Below are 21,176 nucleotides of genomic sequence, written 5' to 3'. Positions count from 1 at the left end.
GTACACTTCTTCACTTTCTGTACTCAACACAATTTTGTCTTGAACGGGGATTTTTCCGTGTCACAATTTTAACAGTAGTAACAAAATATTTTTAAGATATTTTTAAGAGTTTTGTATCTACTGTTTTAGTGGGTAGAGATCTGCCAGGTTTTGTTAGTCTTCATATATGCCTCACTGATTTTTTTTTAATACTGTTTTGTATTAGCAGTAAAAGACAGGCTTTTAGAAACACTTGTACCAATTATCTCTGCTCATTAAATGTTCTGAGCAGAAAAACAATCTGTATAGATAAGAAGTCTCACTTTTGCTGAATTGTGACTGAAATGCAAAGTATCTGTTGCTCAGCCAGTCTGCAGCAATGGCAATGTTTACAATTTAGTTAATAGAACAATAACTGCCCTTGGGGTGTCATCTGTTGCTACAGCTTTAGTGCCTCTAGAATGGATAGATCCATCAGTTAATCATTGCCAGGAGACAGAAATACACTATACTTTCTGAAACCTCACAAAAGTAATTTAGTTTACTCTAGCACCCGATTTGTAAAGTGAGTTGCTTTGGAATGGAGATTGCAGAGGAGTCTGTATTGTATTCAGCTGTAATTAGAGACCCTTTCTTCCCCTTTTTACCCACTGAGGTTTTGATCTAATAAGCTTCAGTGTAGTAACTGAAGTTCTTCCTGGTTGTTAACAGCATGGAAAGTTTCATTCACCCAAATACTCAGTTCTTTTTCCTGTTCTCTGTTCCAACCCATGTGTTAAATTACTTGCTTGTTTGGTGTCTTTATTATTATGTGAAACCTACTGTTAAATCTCAAAGGCAACTCTTGAAACAAGCAGACTCACAAGAAAAATGGATTTGAGTCACACACAGGGAATGTCTGTAGGAGTGGGCCAGCAGGATAATGAAAGAGTTAATGATGTTGGAATGTCCTGCTGCTCCCAGCTATTAAGAAAGTCTGTACTTCATTATTTCCTCACGCTTCATTTTTCCATTTCAAAAAAACCAGATGTCTGAGTGTTTCTACCCCTACAGACCCCAGACACTGTTTACTAAACAGAAACAAGCCTAGATTCTTGGAGCTAGGAACTGTTAAGAGCTATTCTCTGATCATCTGTGTGCAACTGGTTTCACATGAGAAACACACTTACCAGGACTAAACTGTAAGTGAGGAGTTACAAAGGAAAATGAAGGAAAAAAGGGAAGCGTTTTCATTTGGGTTTTTAATTTTTTTTTTCTCCAGCATCTGAGGACAGAAATTAAAAATGTCAGTATAAGTCTTTGAAGAAGAGAAGTCCGTACATCTCAGCTTCTCATCCTTTTACTCGGCTTCCATCATTTTTAAGAGAAGTCCATAAATGCAGTGTTGCTACAAGAGCATTCCTCTTTGACTAAAAATACCTTGAATATTTGTATATGGCTTTAGTTTGGTTTTTTCTCCATTCTGTTTCTTTCTTCACATATGTGAGAAACGTGTTACATGTATGGTTTTCATCTCATATTTCTATATTCATGCTACTTCCATTTTCATTTTTACAAATTCCATAATATATTTCAGTGACTTTTAAATTCCAAATTGCTACTGGTAATTCATGAATCAACTGGGGGGAAAAAAAAGTTTAAAACACATCAAATATGAATTGATTCTTCTGAAGGAGGACATATATTTTGCTGAAGTTCAGGATGCACCATTCTGTGTATCTAGTCTGACTTGTACTCTGTTCCACAGGACACAAATTCTTCATCGCACCTTTGATCTTTGTTCTGCTCTACAGCTTCTATCTTAGGAGCATTTTTTTGTAAACTCATTCAATTTTTCACTGTTCTTTTGAACTGTGGTTGCCAGAGCTGGACACAGTACTTCTTGAATCATCTGTCCAGCCTCATATTCTTCTCAATGCCTGTATATTCCCTGTGTATATGCTGAATTCTTATTTATATCCTCTCACAACCCCTACAGAACTGAGCTGTGATCTGCTGATAGCTTTTTTGGGTTGTAGTTTCAAAGATAGACTTATCTTTAGAGGCTTGTCTACACAGGGTATTCGAAGAAGTGTAACTTTACATTTACATCCTGTCCTTCTCATGTTTTGTGGTCTGTTTCACTTCCACAAATGATGCAACCTATAGTTGTGTATCTTCCTCTGGAATCCAAATGACGGAATTAAATTTCTTAATAAGGAAATTTAAAATCAAGACTAAGGTAATATGGGAATTTACTAAAGATACCACTACTTCATGACATTTGACTACTGACTCAGATTATTTCTTTCAGTTTTTAATCGTTTGCCAAATTAAGTGCTTAGTTTCAAAAATGATACTGCCCTGTGGGCATAAGTAGAGCACCCTAGGAAAACACAAAGCTATTAGGTCAGAGTATTACCTTCAGCAGTTAAGCATCAACTGCACCAAAACCCAGTGAAGAGGGGTTTTACTTAATTTTACGGCAAGTGCTGGTCAGTAACGTTTAAATGCATACACTGAAAAATACTGTGACTTGATCCTGCTCTTAAAGGCTGATGTCACCTCTGCTTTCTTTCACCACCAAAGATTACCTAGATCTTGCTTTACTGGTTGTTTCATCTCTGGCAGAATGAACTAATCCTGGTGTATATAATTTTTATCATCATTGACATGATCATTTACCTTGGCTTTCAAATGTGGTTTTCAAGAATGGTAAGAACCTCCTGAAAATCAGGGCTAGTTATCCCTGGATATGGAGACTTGAAATAGGCACGGCTTGTTTTCCATTTGATACAATCAGGTGCAGTAGTAGATGTAACGGCACTGTTACAGCAGGTAGGTGTTATTTGCTCTTGGCACTACCAGTTATATTTAATGGACTTTTGCTTCATGCCAATCATGAGATCAGAGGACTCTCATAATGTTAATTGTTCTGTATCTTTGAAGAGTCTTGACTGGATGAAATATTACAGTATTTATGTTGAAGGCAGGATCACTAAGAAACCACATTTAGGCTGCTGTAATGAAGAAAATTTACTGGCTCTTAGGTTTGTGTCTGGATGCTGGCTTACAAAGTAGCCCTTGTACTACCTAAATAAGTGCCATTTCTTGTTACCCTTTTCATCTAAATTGTGCTGTTAGCTCATCAAGGCAAGAAATGTGCTTTATTTGTTGTGTCAATCTCATCTTTCAATCTCATTGTCATAGCTAGACTAATTTCAGAGAGTTAATTAATGCAATTTAAAACTTGAAAAATCAGAGCATCTTCTCTTAATCTCAGTGAGTAAAAGGTATGGCAGTATAAGCAGTGTAAGCAGACTATTTATCCCAACCCACTGTCATCTGTATCCAGAATTATTGTGCCTTCATTGTTGCATAGGCTACAACACTGTACTGGGTTTCAGCTCACGGTTCTTCAGGTGCCTCTAAACTGTAAGCATAGTAATCCTGGTCATGATTCAGAGATAAGGAGAAAAAAATGGAGAATGGATTCCAAGTGCTTGGTTGAACTGTCTTTTAGTTTAGTGACTTGTTTGGTTTATAAGCTTTAATATTGGTTAAATTCATATTAGGGAGTCAAAACAAAATGTTGAAAGACAGGTTAAAGTGATTGAGTCAGCACAGATGAACATGGCAACACTGGATTTATTTCTTTTCAGAATGTCTGTTTAACATAGATTACTTATTGTACTTGATACTGTTAATAAAGTGATCAGTAATATAAGGGATTTTCATGAGCAAAGAAGTAGTAAAATACACAATTATTCCTAAAAATGAGTGACAATAGGGTATTTGCAAATACTTTTATGCAGGTAAAATTTCAGCATTGATGGGTTTTTATAAAGAACCAATCATATGCTCTGCCTTCTAGAAATTATACTAATTTTGAAAATTTTGTTTGACAAGTCTCTTGACTTTAGTGTTGCTGACTGCATAAGCAGACCATTTGTGAGATTGGTCTTGATCATTGCGAGATAAGTTCTCTTCAAAAATACAATCAGAATTCCTGTATAAAATCTGAAGATATTAATGTGAACATTGTCTTGAAATTAGAACAGATACTGTTATTTCAAGTTACCAATAACACTAATATATTTTATGTGTAATCACTGGGTCCTATCTGGGAGTGTATACACCCTCTTTTCCATAATTCATATAGAATATTGATTGAAAAATTGTAACCTGTTGGTATATACCCTAATTTTATGAGTTGGGAAGAAGAACAGGATCAGCTTCTAGCTTTGTTTTTTATATCGTACTGAGGAGTTAATAGTGTCTCTCAAAGCTGATAGGAATACAATTATGAATTTTTTTCTCCACTGGACAAAAATGGGGGGGCAGGGGTAGTTTACCAATACTCTGTGTTCCCCCTGCTTTCTCCCGTGAGCAGTGCACACAATGAGAGTTTAGAAATCAAAAAAAAATCTGTGGCGAAACCATCTGTTTCCTGGAACCAACATTTCTTTTACCTGCATACTGCACAGTACACTGAATACATGAAAAAAAATTTGACACAGATAATGGAAGCTTTCCCACAGGGCCTGATTTTGTAGGTTGATTCAAGGCTCTCCACCACCCACATTAAAACTGATGCCAAGTATTCCAGTTGTTCATAGAGCTGTTCTCCAGTCATTTATATTCCTCTAATTATGTCCAGGTGCAGGAAACTTGTCCAAAGCTTTTGCTTGCATAACTAGTTTAGATAATAATAAAATTATTTATTTTTTGATTTTGTGTGATTTACACCACAACAGTCTGTAGATGCATGGGATTATCTTTTTGCTTGGCTGGGGTTGGTCTAGTCTGAGCCACACAAAACTAATGCTGTCCACCAGGCAATGTAAAAACAAGGAAAGGACTAAATGGAAGTGTAATGTTAAAGACTCTTCAGCAGACAGTTTGTGCTAAATATTTCTAAATGTCTGTAGAAATCATTGACAGGGAAAACATACTCTCCTATAATTACAGCTTTCTCTCCCAGGGATCTCAAGTGTATGGTAAAACCAAGCCAGATTTCTTTGTCTGGAGAAGGAAATACATTATTTTTATTGTATTCTTTCAATTTCATAATGTTGTTTGGCTTCTAGAAGATATATTGGTCCAGATGACTTTCCCTACTGCATAATAGATAATATAGTAAGAAGGTGTATATTTGTAAAATTGAAACATAAAGAGACAGATCCCTGAATATCCTGATAATCTGAAAAGTTTCTTTCTTCTGTAGGAAAGAATATATATATATTACTGTTCCTACAGTAGTATATATGCATGTGGTGTAGCCAATGTGCACGTTGTGTTTCTCTGTGCTTCACCAGGGAGTAGACAACTTGTCCCTGCAATTCCTTTCTTAGATAGACAAGAATCAAATGAGTGCTCAAACTTCATAACTGAACTTTAAAAACCTAATATACATCATAGCAATGAGCTGCTTCACTTCCTAAGATCTGTAGGAAATTTGGCCTCTGCCTCATGTTGTGGTATTCTCTTGTGGCTTTGAAGGGAATCTCGATTTTTTAGCATTACAAAAAAACCTTCAGCCACTGTAGGGTCTGTCTAATTTGTCACATTTTAAGGCCCATGGATAATTGCCAATGAGTAGACATCAGGTTCAAAAGTCAGACAGAATGTTCTTGTTCATCTGCCTCAAGGAGAACAACTGTGTTTTCCAGCTTCTGTTTATGACCCTTCAATGAAGGAAGATGCAGAGGACCTGTTTGTTCTCTTTTAAACTAGACAGTGAAAGATAAAATAAGTTTAAGGCAAATGCATCACACTTACATTGGGCAGACTCATTGCAGCTGTTCTGAAGTCATATGCCTTCAAGGTTTGTAACAGTGTCATGTTCCACTAGAGGTAAGAATTCTTGTGTGTAGGTGGTCAGCATATGTTAACTGTTAATGGACTGTAGTTATTAGCTAAGACAGAAATATTCACTGGGGTTTGTTTTGTTCTCTTGGTTTTTTTCCCCAGAAGTAGAAAAGACCAAATGCCAGCATGAACGAGAAGTAGCTCTTGGCAGTGGAGGTGCTTTCTTCCCAAGGGATGTGAGAGTTGGTCACTTCATTCCCCAGTGTGATGAGCATGGGAATTACCTACCCACTCAGTGCCATTCTAGCAATGGATATTGTTGGTGTGTGGATAGGGATGGAAATGAGATTGATGGCACCAGAAGCGGTCCAGGAGTTCAACCACCATGTAAGTGGCTGAAGCAGATATTTCTTGTGGGTATCTCTCTACCCGAGTGCACTGTCTCCCAAATATGGGGCTTAGTCCTTCCCTAAGATACAGCACTGACTTGGAGCAGTGAAGATTTCTGCTGTCCCAGTGGCAGTATGTCTCATGCCCTTCAGTGACTCCAACACACACTTTTCCTTCAGCCAGGGCATCTGGACAGCTGTGGTAAGCTTCTGAATAAGGAGAATGTCTTCTAGTTTCTTCCTTGCCTTGAAACAGTGAGAAGCCCAGATAGTCTCTCCCTCTGGGAGCTGTAATAGCTGACTTGCCTCAGGAAATGAAGGATGTTCCTTCCTACATCTTCCTCACTTCAGCTGCAAAATAAGACAGATTTTTCTAAACATTGAAGGAAAGAGCAATTACAGAGCCAAACATGAAAAGACCTATTATGTCAATTGCTCCTTCTCTGTCAGACAAGGGGAAAATTTCAGAAGCTTTCTGCATCTGATTATAGTTATTAGTGTCTGCTTATAGGGCTGTTTCCTTCTAAGAAGTCTGACTGTAATTGTCTCTGCAAATAATAAAGAGCCTTGTTGTGCTGTAATAGCTAATTTTTTCCCCATCTGTTTCCTTCTCCGTTAACCAGGTCTGAGCACAGCTGCTCCTCCTGTTGTTATTGGGCCCTCTGTTCGACCAGATACGGTACCTCTGCCGCCAGGAACGCACTTGCTCTTTGCCCAAAGTGGTAAAATCGAACATGTTCCACTAGAGGGAAACAATATGAAGAAAAACGGTGCAAAAGCACTCTTGCATATCCCAGTAAGTAACTTAGTATACTCAGTCCTTATTTTTTAGAAGATTCCTGACAAAAGTGAACACCACTGTTTGTCTACACACGTTGATAATTTAAGTTGAAAACTCAATTTTTACTCTTCATTAAAATTTCAGTATGCCATCAATTTGTCACTGGAAATTCCTGACCTGACTAGTCAAAAATCTTAAACCTAACCTGTAGAAAAAATAATTATTTCCCTTTAGAGAATGGCTCACAATAGCTCGCAACACAAAATCTAATCTCACATGCCTCCAGCAGCTCTTAATATAAACTCCTCTCTATTCACACTTCTACTGACTTTCTGACTCTGGTATAAAATTTTAGGAGACCTACAATAGCAGTATTCCGAGAGGCCATTTTTTCCATTCCTGGTCCCTCAAAGTTTTTTCCTAAATCTTAATCTATTCATGGTTTTTTTCAGTCAGTTGTCTGCATTTCTTGGCTACACATATATTTTTCTTTCTTTTTTTTTTTGCTTCTTTCCCCGTGTGTAGGCCCGGTGGGTGGTAGATCTTTTTCCCATGCTTCTTACTACCGTCTTGAGGATCTTTTTCCCTAGAAAATGAATCCCTGGTGCTGAGAACCTCTCTTTTCCACCACCTGTGTTACATGCCAGCCCTTTTCACTGGCAGTTTCATCACATTCATTTGTTTTGCCTGAGGCCTAGGGTTTCTGTTTTCATTCCAGTGTTACTGTATTTATAATAGATGGCAATATCAAGTAGCGTGCTGACCTCTTTTTTTTTTAATGTGTATTATACTGAGTATTTAGTAAATCAAATACTGGCTAAATTACACAGATTCATTTCAGTAAATAGTACCATAAATTGCTGTGATGTAAGGGCAAAATCAAGGTTTTGTCCCTTATGTAAAGTGCTGCTGCAATAATGTAAAAAAAGTAAAATGCTGTGTAAAAAATGGTGTAATAAGACTGAAAGAGACATTATTCTGAATAGTTGTCACCTAGTCTTATTATTTACTTGATCTAGCTTCAATTAATTAATTAAAAGTATCTTCAGGAAAGAACTTCCAAGAGATAAGGTGCAATTTTTCCTTGAAACTTTCAATTAAAATGAAACTTTCAGTCTCTGCTAACAGTGTTAGCTTTGTGTTGTCTGTGTTGTATATTTGCAAAGTGACACTAGAGGTGTTTAAATTGTTTTGCAACCTACAGAACTAATGTACACTGATGAATAAGTCCATCTGTTTTAATTCACAGGTTTGGAACACCTAAGAAGTTGTGTTGCAAAAGCAGCAACAGTGATAAACTTGGGAATCCATGTACACCAATTGCTTTACCCTGAAAATCTTGTTGATTTGCCTGGAGGAGGGAGTTTGAACTCTAAACTCAAACTCCAGTCCTATCTTCTTTCCGCCTGAAAAATTGCATATAAATGTTTCTTGTTGCTGAGAATATTCTTTCCACCAGAGTGATTTATGTAGCACTTGTTTAAGCTAACTTTTCTTTTAAAACCTTCCTTTGCTGGAACTTGAGTCAAATGGTGCTACATAGGAAGTGCAGCCATAATGCATGACTTGAATGTCAGTGCAAGTCAGATTTGATAGAAGTCATTATTCCCCCTTAAAGGGAAAGAATGACAGGAAAAAAGCACGTGAAGGGGTAACACAGTAAGGTGAAGTCGTAGAAGTCAGACAAACTATTCAGTACTAGTACTTCCAATGCTTCTTTGAAATAATGGTGAATGATGTCTGCTAGTTAAAAGGGACTTTAAACTAAAAGTATTTTTCTAAGATATTTGACAGTGACTGTCACTCAATGATCTCCTCAGCCTCTCTTCCCCATTTCCCACCTTTCCTCAAGAATTTTGGTTTTTTCAGGCTTGAGACTTAAAACCATAAATTAGTGCTGCTGATGAATAATTGTTGTTTATCCTAAGCTGATCTAACTTGCTTGTTGTCCAACAGGACAAAGTCGTTATTGGAGTTGCTTATGACTGTGTGGACAAGATGGTATATTGGACAGACATCAGTGGCCCTTCGATCAGCAGGGCCAGCCTGCATGGCGGGGAGCCAACAACCATAATCAAAACAGGTAACAGCACAAAATTCTTTCTCTTGCTACTCCCTAGGATTGGTATTAGACTTGAATTTAGTAATATGTACTTCCTAGGTGTTGCCTGAGCTGACTAAGAGTTGTGTTTATATATTAACATGGAATACCATCAGAGGGTGTCTGATTTTTGTTCTGGCAAGCAAGGTAGGTGCTGGATAGCTGAGAATTTGTTACATGTTGCTGCCTGTTCCGAGCTTCCCTTCCCCCTCCCCAAGACAAGCCAGGACTTGCCTCTGCCGTATGCTCTGAACTCCTTTGTTCCAAGCGCGGGCAAAACCAAATGTAACTCAAACTCTTTAGCAGCAGTGTCTGATTGGCCGGTCACCCCCGGTCCGCCCCCAGTCCTCCCCTTTTCCCTTCTCCAAATAGAAGAAGGACCCAAGAGGGGACCTGCCCTCTTTGGCTTTGCAATCCTGCTGCGAACATCTGTGAGTCTGTCTCTGTTTGAAAGCTTCTAATTGCAGGAATTAGGCAAACCGAAGGCTGTATTTCTCCCTCTTTGCTTCTGCTGGTGGTATCAGCTTTGCAGCTACCATTTGCCACTTTCAGAGCTACTGAAATGCCAGATTGCCCGTGCTACCTCTCTAGGCTGCCCGAGGCTTTCTAAGGCATTGAACTACGAGCCTAGCCGGTAAAAAGCTGTGAGTATTCCACAGTTATATGCAGTATTTTTTTCTCCTAATCTCTGCCTGTCAGCTGCCTGCTTTACTGAGAAGGGACTGGTGAGCATGGAGGTTGGAGAGAACTCCTGCTCTCTCTTCCTTGGCTTGGAGATCAAACAGCTGAGAAGTTGTTAGAAACCATTTCAGCTGTGACTTTTCCATGACTTCCACTCAAGTTGTAACATGGAAAGTAAAGCCACCTTGTTTGGTTTTTACCCTTTGTAGTTGTTCAAGGATTTGAGAATTAGACTAGAGTGTATTGTGGAGTTAGTGCTTATACCATTTATATCTTGTTCTTACACTCTTTCCTTCAAGACTGCTGATCACTGCAGTCCATGTTCATTTTCATTAGAAGGGTTAAGTGCAAGCCCGCGCATCTTGGATATTAAAACCTTTTATTGAGTGGAAAGGGCTAAGGGGAAGACAAGTTTAGAGAACAAAGTGAATGGTTGGGGGAGGTGTCATTAAAAAAAAACAACAGCAAAAATAGCTGGAGGCACAAGTTGCTTGTGCCCTCAGGATCCTAGAACACCGTTGAAGTCAAGATACTGGAAGAGATCACCTTTGCCTTGAATCCTTTGCATCCATTGTTACAAAAACTTATTAAATTACTTTAGAAAAATGATCGACCTGTTATAAAACTCTACAATAACTTTGGTTTAGTTTTCTTTGGGTGTGTAGAGAATCACTGCCTGGATTTTGTGGTTAGGAATAGTCAGTTTGTGGATATTCCATTCAGGCTCTTAGGGACAGCAGATAGATGGGGGTGACTTAGATCCTACCATTGTCCTAGGAAGGAAAAAGGGACAGCTTAAGGCCATCCCTAACCATTCCAGCAATTATGGAGCTTCATATTTCTGTACCACTTGATGGCTGAGGTAATTTTTAAGGCTTTTTTCATCCCAAAATATTTAATGTGAAAGGGACTCTAATCTGTAGTGCAAGCACGTGCCTATGCAACTTAGAAACTCTTCAGGAAAAAGATTTTTGCTTTGCACTATTAGTGAATTTTTTCAGAATCTGCACTTTTAAAAATGGGGGAAATTACTATTGCTAAAAACTTTATATTTTAAACTTTATATGGATATAAATCTGTCTAATGAGAGTGTGTAGGCATTAAAATTCTTGCAACGTATCAAATGTTGGAAAATTTTTTGTGAAGGCTTTCAGCTAACTTTGATTATTTAAGATAATTCAAGATGCTTCAATGCCACATGGAAACCTTATGGGTTTTATCTGCTATGAAAAACATTGTATATATGAAGATATCTCATGAATTCTGTTCTGTTGTTTGCATAGGATCTGAATGCTTTTCCTGAAGAGACTGGGAGAGATGTTGCACTTCATTTTTTTAGGTTAATGGGCATTTCAATAAGGATTCAGACCAAAATAATATTGAATATTCAGCATTCAAATGGATATCTGCTAGGCATGCCAAAATTGAAACTTTTAAATTTCATGAAATAGGAAAATATCTCCCCATCAGAAGACTCATGTTTTGTTTTGATCTTTGCCTTCTTCCTCCTGTGAGCTCCAGCTGCTTTCTTCAGTTCATGTGTATTTTTGTGGAATGTACTGCATTTTTGGTTGAGTTTTTTTAAAGCTCTTGTGATCCAAGTTGTGCTGCTTTGCAGAAACGCTGTTTAGTTAAGGAGTCCCATCCAGTTCTCCTTTATCCCTGCAGCTGTATAGGCTGTGGAGGCTTTCTTGGCTCTGCAGCTGTGGCAGCAGGTTAGGAAGGAGAGCTTTCCTCTGTTGTACTTGCTTAAAGTCCTATCAGCTGTGCATGGCTGTACAAATCTGCCCTCAGGGACAGAGCCTGTGACTGTATCAGGCCTGATGACAATACAGCAGAAACATATTTGTGCCTCTGGAAAGATGGGTGATTAATGAAGCCTTTAAACATTCTCTTACCCCTCCCTCCATGTGGAATAGTTTTTTCTGGCTCATTATCAACCACACAGAAGGGACATTTGCTTTAGGCTTCTATAAATCTCCTAACATAGCAGACATAAGGTAATTGAAACAAGGAAACTGGTCAGGGAGCAGGGGCTCCTGGGAATCAGTGACAGCCAATCTTTTGCCTGCTACTGTCTTCTTTTCCTAAAAGAGTCTGGGAGCTCCTCCATTACCATTTAGTCAGTAATCTTCTGATCCCAGAGACTGGGGACTGTTGCCACCACCACCTCAAAATGAGGCCACCCTCAGCAGACTCTGCCATCAGCAAGAAGAGTAGGAACACTTGAAGATCTCAAGTATATGTGAGGTGGTTTCTTGCAGACAACAGGTTTAGCTCTACAGAGGCACTTAGAGGAATAAAGCTGGTAATGTGAAATCAGTATAACTGAGTCAAAGTGGGCCCAAGAGCGCTCAGGAGGAGTAAAGAAATGCCTGATTAACACTTACTTTCTTGGCCACCGCCCCTCCCCTCTGACCATGAGCTGTGAGTCAGAAACAATGAGATACATCTTGTTTGTTCCTTTCCACCTCTTCAGCAATTAATATAAATCTAAAATGTCATGTGTGGAGATTAACTGGTAAATGTAATCCACTTGAGTGGGAGAGCAGAGGATGCTTACACTATTGTGCAACTCTTATTCACAGCAACATCACAGGAGCAAATTTTAGAGAGTCCTACCCGATGTTCTGGGCCAAATGCCTTTTCTCCAGGAAGGTTGCTTGTGTCACATACTGTTTGTTTAATGGCTGTCAGTGAATAAACTTAAGAATTAAAAGAAGGCTGACAGGCCACATTCCATCAGTGTGTGGATCAGCATTTGAAAGGTGCTTTTTTTCAACAGCTGGGTGGTATAAAGGGTCACTTCGCCTCTTTCATGGAGTGACCATGTACAATTCTTTCCTTTTCTTTTGGAGCTGAAATTGAACAGAATTTGAATTTTTTTTTTTTTTTTTTTACTTGTCTTTGGCTTCCTTACATTCCATGGCCTGCCTGCTCTTTTTCAATGGAACCTTGAAAAAAACAGAGCAGATTCTCATAGTGACTGAATTAGACTTTATAAATTTTTTCTGCATCTTGCATCCAAGTTAGAAATTACTAATGCTGAAGCACTAAGGTCATTATCTGCTATTTCCTGTTGCTTTTGGAACAACTAACTGTCCAAGAAGAACTGTGCGCATACAGTACTAAAATGTGTTCCAAGAAGAATTGCTCTGCAAAAACAAAGAACTAGATCTAGATTGTATCAGTTAATGTCATTGTCTCTAGTGTTTAGAGTTTGATTTTGTTTAATTGCTGCATCAGGTAAACTTAGCATAAATTCAGTTTTCAGAGGGGTGCCATGTATGCCAGTACTAAAGAGGGAGAAATATTAAGGGTTATAAAATCCATTTTATGGCCTTCTAAGGAGGGTAGAATAAGATTCTGACACTATCTGCTGTTCATTTCTCTGTTATCAGCTCTTTCTATGTCTGCCCCTTCGAGTAGAGTTTCTGTGTGTGGCAAGTTTGTTCCGTATGGAACTTTTCATTCTATGTCTTTGTGAGAGTTTTGTGTATTTAAACTTTGAGGTAAAATGCATGTTCCTCTTCCAAGTGGTATAAAGTAGCTTTTGTTGAACCTCAGCCAGAATATTGAAGAAAACTTATTTTAGTTAAAGGTTACCCTTATGAGGTTGATACAGTGTACTGGGAATAAATATAGTGCCTAGGAATGTTTTTCTCTGTTCTCCTGCAGACTTGGGAAGCCCTGAAGGGATAGCTGTAGATCACCTAGGTCGCAACATCTTCTGGACTGACTCGCAGCTGGATAGAATAGAAGTGGCCAGGCTGGATGGGCGCCAGCGTCGCATCCTTTTTGACACTGGTTTGGTGAACCCCAGAGCAATTGTCGTGGATCCTGTGAGAGGGTATGGATTTGTTGGCAAGAGATATGTGCAAAGCTCGATTTTATTTATTTGATTATTTAACAGACTGAGGAGAGACCTGTGCTCCATGCAGAACTCCTCTGAGGGACTTCCATTTACAGTAAATCGTGTGCATGTTAAGGAGTAAACAACAAAGGTGCCATTGAGGGGCCATGCAAATTCTCAGGCACAGAATGTACATCCAAGGAAAAAAAAACCCACCACTAAAAAATGGCTATTAATAGTAAAACATCAGAGAGTTAATGGCTCTCTCTGGGGATCTCCCCTGAGGATAAACTACTCTGATTCCATTGTGTGTTGCTTATTTGGTACACCAAACAGAAAAATATTGTTTTGAATGGATCTCAAATGTATGCCAAATGCTCTTGCTTTAGCTTGAGCAGGCATGATGGGAGGGGAGATGCAGAACTCAAAATGTAGATGTACATTTTGAATGGCTCTCAGAACTGTTGCAATATAGGTCTTTTTGGCTGGCATCTTGTTCATAAGCTAAACAATGCAGAGAAAGCATTTCTTCTCATGTCTGTGCTAGCTCCTATTGTTTTTAATGGAAGTATATTTGTTACATTTTTACTACACTTTTTTGACTTCTGTATTGAAGTGTAATATGGCCCTTCTTATTTATTTAAATGACTTAGTGGCTGTGTGTTACTTTTGTGTTCTTAGCATTTTCTTAATTACAACAATCTTTTGAGATTAGTCCCTGTCTTAACTCTTGCCTTTTTCTTCTTCCTAAGAAATTTGTACTGGACTGACTGGAACAGAGAAGCTCCTAAAATTGAAACTTCATACATGGATGGCACAAACAGAAGAATTCTTGTTAAAGATGATCTTGGGTTACCAAATGGACTGACATTTGATCCTTATTCCTCAATGCTGTGCTGGGTAGATGCAGGTAAAGAGGGGCTAAAATGTTTCTTCATAATAGTAGTAGTGTAAGCATGTCCAGTCCTGAAATTATGCACAACCATAGCTTTTGGCTTCAATGATTTATTCATTGCTATTCACATGTGACTGTGTGCAAGCTGAAGGGTTTCAGTTCTGATCACAAAACTTTCTAGGAATGCAACAGATCTATGTCTGCATGACTTGTATGTGGCTATTTTTTTAGGTAGTGCTTAGGGCTTTGTAGAAGTTCTTCATTTAAGACTAGGGGAAAACCACAGATTTATCTAATCTGCCTTACAGAATGCCATCCTGGCACTATCGTTCTAAGGCCTGAGGCAAAATCTGGCTTATATTTGACTGAAGCAAGTCTTGAAAAAGCAATGCACCCAAAAGATAAAGAGATGAAAGTTCTGCCACAAGCCCATTGTTAGTTTTGTGACAGTGTCTTACCAGAGCGTGGAGGGGAAGTATACTTTTAATTCTCATGTAACTTTTATCTTTTTTGGCATCTTGCTGTCTTTCACCCTGTAGACTCACAGAGATGTCTTCCTGTGGAGGTGCTTTTACACTTCAAGTCACCTTTCAAGTTTTGGATAAACTAAAATGGTCAAGCTCCCTTTTTCACTGTAAAACAATTTCTCCAGCTTTCAAATGTATCTCCTTCTGCTATCCCTAGTTACTTTCACTCTCTTCCTTTCTTGTTCTCACATTTGCATCTTCTCCTTTTTTGTCTAATTCTGAAACCCATTACTTAGGAGAAACCTACAGGTGTTTACATTTGTTAGCAGTCTTCCCAGCCTGCAGTAGTTTTGCCAGACCTTTTTGCACCCTATCTGCATTTATGAGTTGGATGTTCTTCCTGCAGCGTCACCTTCATGGCCCAACTTAGCAAACATTTTGGGAACATGCTCACCAAGCAAACTTTGAAAAAATCCCCTCCAGGGGAGGTGGAACTAGTTAAAGGCTGCAGTGTCCCTCCAGAGTGGAGGAGGCCTTCTGTCAGCTTCCGCAGCAACCTGGGGATGCTGGTATCCGTAGCAGGAATCTCAGCTTGTGAGCACTGGCCATGGTTGCATGGGACATCTGTGTTTCTTTAACTTCAGTGGTGTGCTGAGTAGCACTAGCACCGGAGTACTTATCCATTCAATTTTTGGCACATGCATACATGTGACATGGAGGAAGGCTTTGATTAAACAGCACACTGAAAGATTTCCAGGACTTTCTACCCTGTTCATGCTTGTATACTTGTGCTTGTCTTTCATCCCTGATGAGAGCTCTCTTGTTCTGATTCAAAGGCTTAATTGTTTCACTACATCCAGGTACCAAGAGGCTGGAATGCATGAACACTAATCAGCTTGGTCGACGAAAGATTGTTGAAGGGATTCAGTATCCTTTTGGTGTTACAAGTTATGGGAAGAATTTATACTATACAGACTGGAGAAGGTACATTATCTGCTAAAGAAATTGTGGAGTACTTCACTCTTTTTTTTTCCCCTGGTAGAAACCAAAGTATATACTGCATTTCTCATGCCTGACCTCTCACACATTCCTGTTTTGTTGCTTTCCTGGCAATAGCTGATGCAGGGTGGATATGTAGAGTTGACCTATTGGTGCTGCCAGTTAACTGAGTTTTCATTTTTTAGCACAGTGATTTGTCCTTGAAGAAAATACTTTTAGCACTGAACATTTTTGGGGAAGGAGTGGGCAGTAACTTGTTTCTCTTGCAGCTGCTGTATTGTAGAGAGCAGACATTCATCATTCTTGGCTCTCTGTGTCCTATATTATATGAATGCTCAATCAAAAATGAGGAAAAAAAAAAGTGTTCACTATCTTGATGACACTTTCTTTACTGCAAATTCTCTAAAACCTTGCCATACGAACAAGACTTTGAGGTTTACTTTAACTTCAGGGAAAAAACCCAGTCCCTGCATTTTAAAATAAGTATTGTTCCTTGATGTAAGTGGTTGTGTGGGCTCTGTCAGCAAACTCTTACCCAAATGCCTCTAGCAATTGCAGCAGGAGTAGCTATTACTGTGTGTGAGGATTTCCAAGTTAGAAACTAACAAGTGGGAAGTGGTATTCTAGAACAAGGTTGGGGAACAGCGTGCTACAGGCCTGTCACTTGACTGCCCTTTTATACTTTGGAAGGAAGGATTGTTTATGACTAGCTGTATTCCTTCTGGAGATCAGGCTCCACCTGAAACACATCATTGTCCATAATTGTTATGCTTAATAGGTGCAATGTCTGCTATACCACATTACTTGTTAGAGGGGAAGAATGTGAAAAATGTGCCAAAACTACTAACACATGCATCCCTCCTGTACAGGGACATTGTCCTGCACTGGAAGTATCTTCGAAATTATTAAGGTGTCTCCCTGATAAATTTCTTAGCTTCCTAGAGTGAAAGTCGTAACATACTAGGTTTGCCCAGGAAAGGTGATGTCTTGGAGGATTTTACTTCTGGTATCTCTTCCTAATTGTAAAAAAGAAGCAACTTCAGATTTTCTCTGCTTTTGGTTTTGTTTGGTTTTTTGACTGGTTGGTTGGTTTTTTTGTTGGGTTTTTTTTTGAGTTTTTTGTTGTGCTGTTTCGTTTTCTCCAGTACTTTCACCTTCATCTCACTTCTGTATATTTTCTTCTGCATATGGCAGGGATGCTGTTGTAGCAGTGGATCGCACAATTTCATTAGAAAATGATAACTTCCAGCCTCACAAGCGCTCACGACTCTATGGAATCACCACAGCCTTTGCTCAGTGCCCAGGAGGTAATCCAGATGATTCTCAAGTTTTTACAACTGTGTAACACCTTGCTGTCCAAATGAACTTAGTAGCACCTCCCATTTATAAGCTGCCAACTGGTTTAGATAGTGAAGAACTGGTTAGTGCTTAGATTTCTGTTTAGTAAGAAATTAAAAGCTGCCTAATTTCTTTTTCATGAAAGCAGTTGTAGTTGCCACATGAAACCAGAATTGGAGGGGGAGAAGGGACCGTTTCTGTCCTTTGTGAAAGGACACGTGTATGATTAGGACGAGCATCTGACCTGTCAAAAATGCTAATATATCGTCTTCTAAATGGAATGCTGTATTTATGGCTAGGGCCTTATTCACTTACTAAGTTTAAACTACAGAAATACTACGGTCTTCCAGATGTCCTTAATGAGATCCAGTGTTTTTCAAAATGGAATGTTCAGAAAACAGCAGGTGGTAGAGTGGCTGGACTGAGCTGGCCATTCTGCTCTGCTGAATGTTAAGTTTTTCAGATACGCTATTGAAAAGAGGAGAGAGAAAGCTGATACCCTTGAAATATAATTCAGTTTTTTGAAGCAGTATCATTGTGCAGTTGTGTTGTTCTTAGCAAATCACAGGAGAAGCATTTTCTGTTTTTTATTACAACATGGCTGGAATCATAGGAGTTGTGCTATTTTTACTTTAGGACTAAAAAACCTCCTTAGGATAGTTTCTCTTCAAATTACTTAATATATGTAATAAAAACTAATTTAGTGGAAGTTTTGTCTCAGAGTTTGAAAATACATACAAATGTCATAATTAAGAAATCAGTTATGTTGTTATTACTAGTTGATTCACATATCCATTTTGGTAGGCAGTGTAAAATTAAACAACATTGTGTGCTCTGAGTAGATGCTTATACCTATAATATTCAGAACCTTGGTGTCATTTCTTTCTTGTCATATGTCTGTTTCAAGTGGTTTTCTGGATGGATGCCTTTCCTCTCTGAACCCCCACTTTTGGCACTGACTTCTCTTTCATTTTACTCTTTAATGTTAAAATTTCTCCAACCACCTGATTTTTTTTTTTTTTGTTTTCATGGATCATTCCTCTGTTTTTGTATGGTTGGTATCTGAGGATGATGTTCTGTAGCATTTTGGACTTTGTCCCCACATGTTGCACTTCTCTATTTACTCATTCACTGTTTCTTCATTCTAATATCTGTGACCATGTGGCCAGTTTACAAAGGGTATTTCAGGAACAGCCCAGTTGATTCATGTTGCCTCTTTCATTCTGTCCTGATATCTTAATCTTTCTTTGATGTGAATGTCAAGTTGACACAAGGGATATGGTGACTCTTATCTCCCCAAAGCATAGTTTTCTTTTACTCCTAATCTCATTATGGCTTGTTTCCCTAGTGTAGCCATAAATCTTAACATCTCTTGTATGTGTCTGTTTCAGATTTTATTGTGGGTTTGCATTTATTTTTCTCTAAGGTTTTGCATCTCTGTTTTTTTCCAGGACATAACTACTGTACAGTGAATAATGGTGGTTGTACTCACCTCTGCTTGGCTACCCCAGGAGGCCGTACTTGCCGCTGCCCTGACAACACGGTTGGAGTAGATTGTATAGAAAGAAACTGAACATTAAAATAAGCTTTAGAGCAGCAGACATCTTTTGGAAATGTGCTGTAAACAATTCACTCCTATCAATGCAATCAGGCCCTAAAGATAAGTGCTCCATGCTGCTGACAGCAAGCCACAACGCACATATGCAGACACACACACACACACACAGAGGCAGAGGCTGTTTTGTAGCAGTTAAGCAAGACAGGTTGGGTCCAGCTTCATGTTATTCCTTGTAATATTATCTCTTTGCTTTTAAAGGTAAATGTGGAGGCCTTAGTTGCATCTGCCCAGGCGAAGGAGGATGTGTCTCTTGGCAAAACTGAAGTCACAAACACAGAACAGAGTAAAGAGAGTGGAACTACTCAAATCCTGATACTGAGTTGTACCTTGGAGTATGCAGCTATCTGCAGTTCTGCAGTTATCTGCCGAAGTGGTGTGCTTAGCCCCCCTGAAAAAATCAGGGGGTCCAAAGGATGAACAGATGAGGGGGAATACCCAATAATAACACATATTTAATGCCCAGCCACATCCTTCTCACTACCAGTCCTTTCACTTCAAAAACTTGAATCTCAGCTTTTGACTTTTGTATTACAGAAGTACTTTATCCATGTGTTGTAAGGATTATCATTCTCACCCTGGCTCATGTGATCCTTTCCTACAGCACATAATTTGTTATAGATAATCAACACTACTTAGTGGATATATTTGAAGCTTTTGTTAGGTTTTAAGAGATTTTTTTCTCTTCTGTTTGAGGTGGATTCCTGAGTAGTTCCCTAAAATTCACTAAAAAGAATTAGATATTTTGAACAATTGCTGATAGTTCATCAAGGAATGGATGTTGATTGATTGGGAGACAAGTGATTTTAAAGAGATACAGTCACATTTGTTTTCTGAGAGGTTTTAAAATAGTATTTCTACATTTGATTCTATAAGCCTCAGAGTGGTCACTGAACTCTCTCTTAGCAACCCTTCTTCTTTAGCAAAACATGCCATGACTTTTTGTAGACCAAAGATACCATGGCAGTTAAAAATCTGATTTTCAGAAAGCTCACCTCTGGTTTGGTGCTTAAAAGAATAAAAGATAGTGATGCCCTATTTATGTGCCAGTGTTCAGTAACAGCAAAAAGGTGTTCAGAAAATCAAAGCGAAGTTGATATTTTTATCATCACCAGTAAGTTTGGAGAGGGAAAATCTAAACGCATACTCATGTGTCAAATTAGCAGTACAAATCTGGGAGTGAAGTTTGGTTTCCCCACTGTGTGTTGGGAAAGAAGCTTGCCTGCAAACCAACCTGTAGCAGAGAAAACAGGGCTTGTGAGGCTCCTGCCAAAGCACATTTCACTGTGTCATGATCAGAGCAGTAAGCTACATCCCCATTTCCTCACTCCCTTTTCGGACACAACAGTGACAGTTTAAAACAGAGCCAGTTCTGAGTCTTAACTGTGTGACATCCTCCTCTTTAATTGTATATTTATCATAAAATAACAAAACATATAAACATTTTAAAGATCTTTTTGTATAACTTCTCATAACTTTTAATTCATTCTATTCATACACTTAATCAGGTATGTCTTACTGTAAATATCAAAAATTTGTTGAAAGGAAGGTGCTTGATAACTCTTTCTCCAGAAGTATTCACATATCTGGTGAAATATTAAAGTTTACACTCTGTACAGATATCTACAGTACAGTCAATAAAAATGGTTGGTTTTTATTTTCTATAAAAAAGAATGTCATGCCTGCAGAAGGAAGTGAAATGTGGTGTCTCAAATATGTTTTCCTGTTGAGTTCTGGGTTTTAGCTAACTCTCATGTCTAGTGATGGTACTTCTCTTCAACGATGCAGAATCATAGGGGAAAAACTGCGTGTTCTGGAGACAGTAGGATCCTTCAAAACAAATACATGAGAGTGCTTGAAGAACACAGAGCTTTCTCTGTTTCAATGCAAACTTTTTGCTGGTTGTAAATTCTTGTTTAGCTTTGTCAAGTAAGCATAATTCAGTTATCCCATACTTCAGACTCCTACCTTAGTGAAAATGTAGGACAAGGACAAAATTTAAAGGGGGTAGAATTTATCCTTATGCTCAAAACTGCCCTGGTACTGGGTTTCTGGGTGACAGGGTGCTTTGCAAGGAGAGAACTGCTGGGATCTAAAGGGTGGCATTTGGCGTTACAGCAGGAGATTGAGGGTGATCTGTGCTGGGGACTGCAAATGGAACTGGACTGTATGCACAGATCTACACAATGTTCCTCTTTGTGCATTATGATGGTTATTAATTTACTAAACACTAGTCAGCTAATTGTATGCAAATCAATGAGCAATGACAAAGATGTCAAGGAAAATAC

At 38.7% G+C, this 21,176-nt stretch overlaps 1 protein-coding gene across 1 annotated transcript in view; it reads left to right on the top strand.

Moving 5' to 3' along the window:
- Positions 1–20,497, top strand: part of NID1 (nidogen 1) — a gene marked incomplete at its 5' end in the record, with an annotated part of 43,645 nt that extends 23,148 nt beyond the window's left edge. Inside the window, 8 exons of the mRNA XM_082276671.1 lie at positions 5,932–6,156; positions 6,782–6,954; positions 8,896–9,022; positions 13,400–13,571; positions 14,327–14,484; positions 15,797–15,920; positions 17,130–17,242; positions 18,725–20,497. Of these exons, the coding sequence (XP_082132797.1) occupies positions 5,932–6,156; positions 6,782–6,954; positions 8,896–9,022; positions 13,400–13,571; positions 14,327–14,484; positions 15,797–15,920; positions 17,130–17,242; positions 18,725–18,846 (1,214 nt within the window). The 3' untranslated portion in view covers positions 18,847–20,497. The remainder of the gene's footprint in view (positions 1–5,931; positions 6,157–6,781; positions 6,955–8,895; positions 9,023–13,399; positions 13,572–14,326; positions 14,485–15,796; positions 15,921–17,129; positions 17,243–18,724) is intronic.
- Between the last annotated feature and the right edge of the window lie 679 nt (positions 20,498–21,176).

This window comes from Coloeus monedula, assembly GCF_965178545.1.
Source record: "Coloeus monedula genome assembly, chromosome: 2".
Taxonomy (NCBI): domain Eukaryota; kingdom Metazoa; phylum Chordata; class Aves; order Passeriformes; family Corvidae; genus Coloeus; species Coloeus monedula.
Note: the sequence above shows the minus strand (reverse complement) of the source record. Positions and strands in the feature narration are given on the sequence as shown.